Source organism: Haliotis rubra, unplaced genomic scaffold, assembly GCF_003918875.1.
Source record: "Haliotis rubra isolate DU_JTF1 unplaced genomic scaffold, ASM391887v1 Scf314, whole genome shotgun sequence".
NCBI classification, from domain to species: domain Eukaryota; kingdom Metazoa; phylum Mollusca; class Gastropoda; order Lepetellida; family Haliotidae; genus Haliotis; species Haliotis rubra.
In genome coordinates this window covers 250,933-262,076 of record NW_025766985.1, presented here as the reverse complement: position 1 = coordinate 262,076, position 11,144 = coordinate 250,933, and the positions used below count along the sequence as shown (strand labels likewise).

Here is an 11,144-nt window from a genome sequence, read left to right as displayed (position 1 = left end):
TGTTGGTATGAGACTCGTCCGTCAGAGACACATCAGCTCCTTCCGTCACAAGAAGTTCCACTACGTCTTGCTGCCACAATCACGGGTGTCACGCTGTTCTGTCCTCTACTGTTGATATTCACCACGTTCAGTGACTGGACCAGCTTAACCATCTTAATGTCGCCTCCCCGACAGGCGTAGTGAAGGATGTTGTCAATGACATCGTCCACCAGTGACACACTGGCTCCTTTCGTCACACTGGCTCCTTGATGTCCTGACCAGCTTCACCGTATCCAAGTCTCGAGCGAAAAAGGCCCAGTGAAGGATGTTGGTATGGGAATCCTCCACCAGAGACACGTCAGTTCCTTCCGTCATAAGGAGCTCCACCCCTTGTGAATCCACACAGAGAATATCACAGATATCAATGTAAAACTGTCAAATCTATAATCTAAAACACTTTAACTATGCATGACAAGAAAAACAGGCTATAGATTGCCAACAACCGAAGGTAGATCACCATACTAGGGACCATGGGGACTTACAATACTTTTGCTGGATTTACGCCATCCCTTCAGCTGTCAGCATGTTTTGACAATCTAGCCATAACAATAAAATAGCATATATACTGCAGTTAAAAAAAACATAGTAAGTTTAAATTGACTTGAATTGTTTTGTTTTGGGAGGACAATGATTTTACAGTACTTTAACCCCCTTTGAGGATACAGCCACTAGTAATACCAGTTGTTTATTTAAACTACCAAGCATAAACCTTCAAGCTTCATGTATCGTTTCGCATGACCCAAGACACTCGTGCTGGATTGGCCTGCCGAAAGTCAGGCACAATTCAGATCGTCTTTATATCTGATTTCGGGGTGTCTGGTGTGGAATCAGTCAATCCTGTAATCTTCCTGTTTGTCATAGTGTATTTTCTACTAATCACAGTCCATTGCATATGGTATGTTTTTTTCCACTGCTCGCCGGCATCTGCCAAATGCTTCAGGACATTTTGTTCAGGGAATTTTTTTATTGAGGACAAGGTGGGGGTTGTGTCTGCATTGTCTCATGTAATTCAAACACCTATTTTATTTTCAAAGTATTTATTGACTTTATTTAATCACAGCACAATGTCCATGGTTCTGAAGGCAAAACCAAGCTGTATTTATAGTAAGCTCTGCAAATATCCATGCGTTCCATTCAGCTTTTCTTTCTGTATGCAGTCTGGACGAAAACAAACTGAAGAACCGAAATTACACCAAACTTAAATGTATGAATAGTGGACGAGCTTTGTACTCGAAAGTGGACCGAACGGAGAAGCGCTTATCCAGCGAATTTGTTAGCTTTGCGACCTCGGACTCCAAGCCCCGTGACCTTGAAGACTGATCCAGCCAATGGTGTTTTCTCCACCTGTGCTGGGGTCATCAGGAACCGCGATGATGTGACGTAGAGGTCGGCGAAGTCCTTTCCACCGAAACAACACGATGTTATTTGTCCGCATGGCAATGTGACAGTTCGGATCACCTTTCCTGGACAGACAAAACACCAATCCATATTAACGAAACTATTTCTTAAACATTATTGATTATAGTCCGTTTGGCTCAAAAGCGGACCGATGAATTGCGGACCAACTCGAAAACTAATACACATATAATATTCAATGACACGCTGATAAAAAAACATCATCAGGCCAACTCTTAGAGTTTTTTGCAGAATTTATGTCCTCAAAATAAACAAATTATTTAACAAACAGGACAAACATTCTGCAAAAATATCACAGAGTTGGTCTGATGTTTGGTAGTTTCGCAAATAGATCGCAATTCATCGGTCCGCTTTTGAGCCAAACGGACTATACACTGTGTGTTCAGGATACATTACGACAGACTGTCACCGTCTGTAACTCAGTGCTTGACAGTCAGATAAACGATCTACCCAAAAGGAGTAAGAGGACTTGTATCAACAACCTGACCACCCATTCCCGTTTTTCGCCTGGGTTTCTACTGGTGGATAAAGTCACCGGCTGCCATCATGAGCTCTGTAGCTCATGAAGTCCGTATCCTCCAAGAATACTCGTTCTCTTCCTAACTGTTACAATTGTGTGTGAAAATATGAAAAAAAACCCCAACAAATTAGAATGCGCTGATGACCTGAAGTACTTTGAGCGATGAATCTACCAGGAGTAATTAAAAATGGTAACTTTAGTTACTAAACATTATGCAAAGGATACAGTTAATTGTCTTGAACCATTCTGCAAAAGTATTTCATCTAAATCTTTCAGTTTGCATTGAGAAGTTAACTTTGAGTCTAGAATGGGACACACAGAGGAAGAAAGAGTGTTTGAAAGCCTGGTTACCTGCAATGTGACTTCAAAATGTATTACATCAATAATGGAAGATGGACAGATGTTCAATTCGTCACCAATATTCAACAACATACCAGTCTCGGGATCGAGTCGGACAACTTTCCCAGCGTCAAAACAGGCCACCCATAATTTTCCCTCAGTATCAATGGCCATTCCATCTGGGCCTTCAGTGGAGTTAAAGTCAGCCACAGTTCTCTTGTTGCCTGAAACAATACATGGTCACCTGATGGAAACGGTGATTCTTCTGACCCACTGAGCTTTCTGGACCAATTCTGTATGTGTGAATAGAAACAACGAAACCTTTCGTAAGAAATCTCTGCTGAAACCAGAGACGACTGCACAATTTTGTCTGTAAAATGAGTGTTCTTTCACGCCGCATTTAGCAGTATTACACCTACATGACGCGATCTGGACCAGGCAATCCAGTGAAAGACACTATGAGATATGATGACAGACCAGGTTTGTGAATCATTAGTGATGATACCAGGTGTTTGCAAAAAGGTGAGCGTATCCTGTCCCAACGACGGCACCCATCATACACATTTAGAAAAGCTTGTCAACTGTTCAACTGAAAAAAATAGTGAACGAATGCTACAAACGGTATTGCATCGGACATAGTTTTGGTCACTAACGAATCACATATTGACACTCAGGAAGAGGAACATTTTTGTTGTAATAGATCCACAGCGCCCCATTGCTGTTCGCCATGTTGTGCCCCTGTGTCGGTGGAGGATGGGATTCTGGTAGTTGAGGGCACTAGTTTATTTTGCCCAGCACACATCTTTGACCTTTACCTCAGCTAGCAGATGGTAGAATGGGCCCGGTTATATCAATTGATTGGTCATGCCACACCCTGTGCATGACAAAACTTCAATTTTGAATGATCACAACAAGATTTGTTTGACTTAAGGAACGCGACAACCCTATTCATGTAAATTTCCATTTTGCTAAGAATCCTATGCCAGAAGGCCGTGGCTCATAGGCCAGTCTGGTGGAACATTTCTCAGTGTCTCTGCTTGAGCAGGCTTTCTTGGTATCCGTGGTATCGCTTGGTATAGGCGTTTAATATCGTCCTTGCTGACACTCCACGGTGGGTGGGGAACAAGGAAAGTCAAACACAAACATGAAACACCCTTATAAAATACGGTCTCACGACATGACCCTATTTTTCTCCCTGTGCTGCGACGACGTTTGATTCTGGAATCTACCAAGAATTGGCGACGTGTATGGTTCAGTTACGAATGACGCTTTCTGCTTCAGTGCCATGGCGGTAGGGTATGTGTCTCTCGACGTCGAAATGAACGTTTGGCCCAGAATTGTGTTGCGCAGGTTGGCCGATATGGTGGTGGTTGTGGCATGATGGGGGCCAATTATCCTACAAGCAGACATCTAACTTTGTTCATCTTCAGGACAATTGAACTTCTATTCCGTACAGAGACAAAATCTTAATGGTTCAACATAGCCTTAGATTTAGCCACTCTGATTGATGAGTTTTCGTGGTCAGATGACCTGAGTGGCAGCTGTCATTTCCCCATCATTCTTCAAGCTAGTACTCCATGTATTGCCATCCCTATTCCTAAATAAAAGTTTAACAAGGCTGACTGGTGCACCTTCAGTACTATGAATGAATAATAACATTTTATTGATGATCAAGACCAGATCAAATCACATTCTGATAAACTGATTGACACTGCCAATTCAACCCTCCCAAAGACCTTGATAAAAATACGTACAAAATCACCATGGTATATAGGAAAACAGTATGAAACATCCCACCAGGCAAAGTTAAAGCATTTGCAAATGCAAAACATCGTAGGAGAATTAATTCATTCCGAGCCACACCGGAAAAGGGTAACTGTAAAGCTGATGATGCCCTGCAGAAATCCGTATAAAATACTCATCGTCCTCATATTGATATAGAACAATTTTTTATGGATAACAACTTCTTTATTTCGTGAGTGCGACGTTTCGATACAGATTCTTGTACCGTTGTCAAGCAAGAGTGATACATGAAGTGGAGGAGATGTATACATATACTGAATATAACAATGAGACAACATGATTGACAAAGAAAACAACATAATTGCTATAATTGGTTAAGCAGTAAGCTGATGAAGCAAGTGAGTACACAAAGGGTAGTGAATGGAAGCCAGAGATGTACAAATACAGGAGTAGTTACAATGAAGGAGATGTTATACAATAGGTGAGATGTTTATACAATAGATTGGGCTTGGTGGAGGAGTGCATCATAAGCGGATGGAATGAAGTTTCCTTGGTCACGGTTGATGGTGGGCTTATGGCGTTCGATGTGAATGGCTTCGGTGAGCTTGCTTTTAGTGAAGTCTGTTTGGTCGTTGGCGAGAATGGTGATGTCAGACCACTCTATTTGATGATTGGGGTTTGCTTTGATATGGTCAGAGATGGCTGATTTGCTGTCGGAATTAGTAACGGAGGTGCGATGTTCTTTGACTCGGGCGTTGATGGGTCGCGATGTTTCACCTATGTAGCTTTGTCCACAATCACAGTTTATCTTATAAATAACACATTTCGGGTTGTTGTTGTTGTTGAGGGTCGGTTGTTTTCTTCCGTTGGCATGGAGGATGTTGTTGAGGCTGGAGGACGCTGAGAAGGTTGTGTCTATGCCTGCTTGTTGTTTCAGGAGTCGGCTGATTTGGTGATTCCCAGCCTTTTATTATTCTGATTGTGACACCTTTTCGCAACCTTTTATTATTCTGACGTTAGACGTATAACGAATTATACATTGACGAAGACATCATGTGGGATATACACAGTGATGTACAATATAAAACGTTTTGACAGAGATGAACAACTCTGAAAACAGAACGTTTACCCTGGTTACTGTGTTGTGAGTCTACTTACTTATAGTCCCAGCTGTGATGTCAAAGTCGAAGGCCCAGACCTGTCCGGGTACTGAGTCGATGTAGTACATGACACTGTTGTCGGCACTCCAGTCCATGCCGTTGCTGAGGCTGATGTTGCTGATGTGTTTCCTGACGCTCCGATCAGCATCCAAGCTGTACAATGACGCCTTATGCTTTGGCCAATTGTCGACGTCAGGGTTATCCTCACCACAGAAACACGACCCTATGTTGACAGTATCAAGTGGTTATTCTTGCACAACTTCTTTCATTTAAAGCCAAATACATTATTAATTTATTATATTTGCGAGGAAAGTGTGTCAGTATAATCCGTTTACCTGCATAAGCAGCCTCTAACGTTTACAATAGTTCAAGGAAATTGTATCATATTACATTTCGAATGGGTAAATCTCGGCGTGTGATGCAACTCAAGAGATTTCCCTCTTTATTGAAATTGAAATAAGCACTGCAAACAAGCCACTGGGGTTCGATGACAGGTTCCTGGTATTCCAAATTGCACAGTGAACTGCAGTGCATAAGAAGACTCGGTCACTGTTGTTAAGTGGCAAGAGACAAGAACATATGAACATACCAATCCAGAGTCTACCGGAAGTATCCACTTTGCCGTCATTGAGCATATTAGCGTCGGCCTCGACCTTGGCAATGCTTGTGACCTTGCCACTGTCCCAAGAGTCCAAGATGTAGAGATCTGTCTTCTGACTTACCAGAAAGCCGCCCTTCTGTCGCGGGATGATGACACTCGCCACAGAGCCTGCATACATAGGACATGACATAGTGCTTTTACTGAGGGAAGGTAAGAAGGAACGACTAAAGGGAAGCTTCTGCTGGACATCCAGAGATTATCTGGCATTGTAGAACGCACTGATTACTCATTCAAGGATGTTAAATTTGTAGATAAATGTGTAAGTTAATATTCATCAGCATTATTTCAGTGATATAGTGACAAGAGAAAGATATACGTCAATAACAAATATATGAAAAAATCCTATTTAAACGGTATAAAATCTTGTCATCAAAGGACGGATTAACATCTAGATTATCTCATTTTATTCAAAACTAATTTGGGAGCATTTAAAATTGGTAAATTGTTAATTAACAACACAATATGAAAATGGGCTATAGAGGGGAGATCACCATACTAGGGACCATGGGGACTTTGATAATGAGTGAAAACGATGCTTTATGCCTTGGAGTTCACAATCGACATACCCATTATTGGATATGGGAGATTGTTGCCTTGCATAGACATTAAACTTGTTGCTCTGACGAATACTAGTGGTCTCAGTATCGACCTATTACAGTTTGCATGGGCACGTTATATTTTCAAATTTAGAAAGGATTTTAACAATGCACAGTTCGTTTTGAGGCTAGTCTATGACATGAGCGCAACAACTTCGCGTTACAATTGGTCTTCGGCAACCTTTATGATCAACCGTTTCGGGTGCTGAGACTCTGCAGATTTGGTTCATGCGTGTTATCGTATAATTTAAGTCCTTAACTCACTGATTTATCTTATGATTTCACTCACTGATACATCTGGCACAGACTCGAATATTTACAGACCATTGTTACGTTGTTGTAACGTTGTAGCACATAAACAAACGCGCAGATCAAAAGATCTGATTATTGACAGATAAACTCACCTCCAAGGTTCAGTCGGCAATTCTCTCCCGTGACGGCGTTGTATCTGTAGACGTCGTTAGGGAACACGTCCACGTAGTACAAACACTGCGTTATATCGTCCCAGTGCGGGCCCTCCCCATGGTTAACACAATTCCTCACAACGACCTCAATCTTCTCAGACATAATCTGAAAGAGACATTTGGATATGACGAGAGTATGATTGAGTGAGTTTAGTTTTACGCCGCTCTCAGGACTAGACAATCCAGTTATCGACACGTGTCAACCAAGTTAGCGAGCCTGATCACCCGATCCCGTTAGTTGCTCTTTCGACAAGAATGGATTACTGAAGACCAATTCTAACCCGAATCTTCATGAGCAAGATGTGAAAAATGTTGTAGTGGATCTCAAGGTGAGATCATGAGAAATACCTCCTATTTCATATGGTATATCGGAGATGATTGGCGAGGAACAGAAAGCTGTCATAAAGGACTTCGTTAAGGGGGAGGTGAAGATTAACAGCGACATCAACCTTGATTGAGTTCATAGTATGGGACCACTTAATGACAACAGACCCACAGGGCAGTGGCTGCGGTTGTAAACTCTGAAGATAGATGAAAAGTCCTCATCAATGTCAAGAATCCCAAGGATACACAATTTGGCGTCAGGGAACGATTCCCACCTGAAATTGTAGAACACCGGCGAGAACCTCTGTTCATCCATCCTGAAAGTGGCTAAACACAGAGGGCTTAAGGCAGGTCAAGTTTAAGCCAGTCGACCTGGTCACTGGCCTCCTTATGGCAGTGTTGTCAAACATTCCTACGATAACTTCTTTAAGTGGCATTTAGAAGCTGATATGATGAAGTTTTATGGGTTGACGTCTTTGCTGCAGTAGATTGAGTGTGTTAACATCAGCAATGGTTCAGCCATATCGTGACTACAAAAGCGATCTATCAACATAAACCAACTTGTATATAGTAAATACCTGTCAATGAACGAGAGTAAAATCGCCATATTATCACATAATTTCTTTTAAAACTAGGACATAAAGGTAAAACGTTATTACTCTAAACAACATTAAAATAATAAAAAAAAGAAGAAAGATCGCCAACAACTAAGGTAGATCACAATACTAGAGACCATGGAGACTTACAGTACTTTTGCTACCTGCATGGGGGCGGGGTGGGTGGGGGTGGGGTGGTAACCTAGTGGTTAAAGCGTTCGCTCGTCAAACCGAAGTCGGGTATCGATTCCCATTTCTGGTATCCCCCGCCGTGATATTGTTGCAATATTGCTTAAAACGGCGTAAAACCATACTCGTCATCCAGTCAGCCAGTGCTACCTGCATGGACTGGATTTTCCGATCTCCTCAGCCATTGCCGATTATAGACAAAGCTTGCCACGAATTAGATTGACATGCATTCTACGATTAAAAACTGGGAGCCTTAAATTTACCTTGAAAGACAAGGTCTTACTGAGACAATCAGATGCTTGATGACAAGTGATAGCATCTACACCGACACGTTGCAGCTATTGTAATAAAGAACTTGCCAATCTGTAAAACACGTTCCTCGTCATCCCATGATAGAAAATCATACAAGATGCGCCGATTAGAAGAGGAGCGTTGACACATCTTAAGGCATACAGTGTACGAAAGCCTGATACTGTGAATGCAAATGTCATCGTACCTCGTCGTTAAATGCGAATGTTGTGTGTGAAGAATACAGCCACATACAGCTGCTAACCAAAAGTCTGTTTAATTATTTTTAAAACATTTGTTTCAACACATACAGGGGAATTTGACAATGTAAAATGATTGACATGGTGAAAATAAGTTGATGTACATGTTTAGATATTAGTAAGGGGTAGCTCCGCCCTTATTGCGTATCACAGTTCGAATACTTTTCGGCATACTGTCGTACAAGGGTTGAAGGGTGCTTTTTTGAGTCCATACCAGTGTTTCCTCACTGATTGTCATAGTTCTCTACTGGATGTTGGCGTGTCCCGAGCTATTTTCTTGCCAATGATATCCCAGAGGGTCTCAATGGGATTCAGTCAAGCAGATTAACTCCCTTGGCAGCGAGAAATGCACGCGTTGATCTTGAATTATGAGCAGGGGCATTGTCTTGCTGAAATGTGAATTCTCTTCCAGGCAAATACAAGGCAGGAACCATGTTCTTTGATGTCATTGATGATTTTTTGCTGATATCTCTGGCTGTTTAGTGTACCGGTCACACGTTTCAGAATTCCTGGGCCATTTGGAGACAGCATTCCCCAAACATGAACTTGGGGTGGGTGCTTACAGTTTTCTGCAGACAATAATGCCGTTACTATCATGAGTTAAACGCCTCACTTTCATTCGTTGACGATTTGAGAAGCACCTGAAGATAGATTCATCCGAAAAAAAACCTTTATTCCAATCTGGCACTTCAAAATGTCGGTGTCGCCCAGCCCACAATAATCTCTTCTTTCTCTGAGTTTTATTCAGTAGAGGTTTTCTACTCCGAACGTAACACCTGAGTACAAAATGTCGAAGTCTCCGAGAGATGGTCATCTGGCTGACCCGTCGACCCAGAGTTGTGCGCAGTCTCCTGTGCAAAATGTTCAGGGTTGCATATCTATCACGCAGACACACTCTTCTGATGACTCTGTCTTCACGTTGCGTCGTTCATTTCGGCCTGCCTGACCTGTAGTAGACCTCAACTGACCCTGTTAGGGTATATTTCTTGTACAGTTTTATCATGCCTTGCACGGGAACGAAACAGTCATATTTTTCTGCAATATATTTTTTTCACAGCTTTCCATGACATACCAGGGTCTCTGAGAGTAATAATTTGGGTCCTTTCGAAAATGGTCCATTTCTTCTGTTTAACACCTGTCATTCTGTAAAACGACGAAGCAAAATGATTTACAAAACATTTTTCATTCAATGTGTGAAGGTAAAAGTGACTTTGAAGTCAAAATTTCCTAACATAGTTAAACTTTAACATAAATAAGTTTCACCTCAATACTAAACAGACAGAAGTTCTTAAAGATGATGGATGAATTTGACTTTAGCGATGTAATAAGTAAAAACATATTTACTCATGTTTTCTCCTGCTCTGTCGCTTCAGGGTCATACCTCGGAATCCCGGTGCGATGTCAGAGTAGGCATGAGGAGGCCATAATTAACATCACTTTTCAAAGTTGCCAATCTTGTTGGTGACATTACCATATGTGAACATTTCAAACTATACATTTGTAATTAGTTGGGGCTAAAATTGTAAAAGTTTCCTCATAACGACTCACACACCATCTCAAATATGAATTAAACGGACTTTTGGTTAGCAGCTGTATATGTTACATGTAACAAGTGTTTGTCATCCAACGACAGAAAATAACATGTGATTCTAAATGGTACGACACGCACGCACGCACGCACACGCACACACACAGTGACACATATATATTTTGATATTGATATATCTTTCGATATCGTCGGCCGAATTGGACACGGCCAAGGAGGTGGCAAAGTTACAGATAGAGGAGTAAGCTGGGTTGATTATGCTGTAGTGAGCGCTGATGTTTCCCAACAAACGACGATTTCGCGGTGCTTGGTATTGAACCATTGTTATGAGACATCCACTCACCTGTTACTGCAACATGAACACCAAACTTTGATGAGCCCGTTGCACTCTGATGAAAGGAAAAGGTGAGTTCTGCGCCAGGAGCCAAAATAAGCTCAGGTCTGAGATTTAAAGTGATGGTGCAATGCCGAGCCTATGTTTAGCTAGGGTAATATCTCCGCGCTGTGGATAGATAATAATTCAAATCTCTTAACAATAGGAATAGTAGAGCGCCCTTTGTCGCCGTTTGCTGTAACGTATACGAGAATGCCTTTGTTGTATACACTGTATGAAACCAGGTCACACAACGCGGATCATCTCCTAAAGGCAGTCGGTTGTGTAAACAAACCTCGAAGGAAGATGTTTACAGATATGGTCACTGTAGGGTATCTAGGAGTGAACAAGTCTGAACAAAATGCGGACATAAATGGATTAGTCAGACAACTTCATATGATGTAGGATTGATTCATATCTTTGTCTTTCATAATCCAAATGACAGCCTAGTCTAATATGTTGAATACATCCACACCCGCCTCACATTGTGATTGAAATGCGGTTCACATCAGTGCACATCCAGTTCAGCCCACCTGGAATGAACCCATGCATTGTCAACCCCATATTAAGATTAGAAGAGTTCAATTCAAATCGTTCTCATTCTCACCATAGGGACGGCGGGGTAGCCTA

At 41.8% G+C, this 11,144-nt stretch overlaps 1 protein-coding gene across 1 annotated transcript; it reads right to left on the bottom strand.

Annotated features, from left to right (window-relative positions):
* Positions 1 to 962: 962 nt before the first annotated feature.
* LOC124283376 (regucalcin-like) lies at positions 963 to 6,052 on the bottom strand. The gene is made up of 4 exons (XM_046719414.1): positions 5,807 to 6,052; positions 5,216 to 5,440; positions 2,410 to 2,538; positions 963 to 1,502 (listed from the first exon to the last, which is right to left on the bottom strand). The coding sequence occupies exons 1-4, from the start codon at positions 6,006 to 6,008 to the stop codon at positions 1,297 to 1,299; spliced, it is 762 nt and encodes a 253-aa protein (XP_046575370.1). The 5' UTR covers positions 6,009 to 6,052; the 3' UTR covers positions 963 to 1,296.
* Positions 6,053 to 11,144: the final 5,092 nt, after the last annotated feature.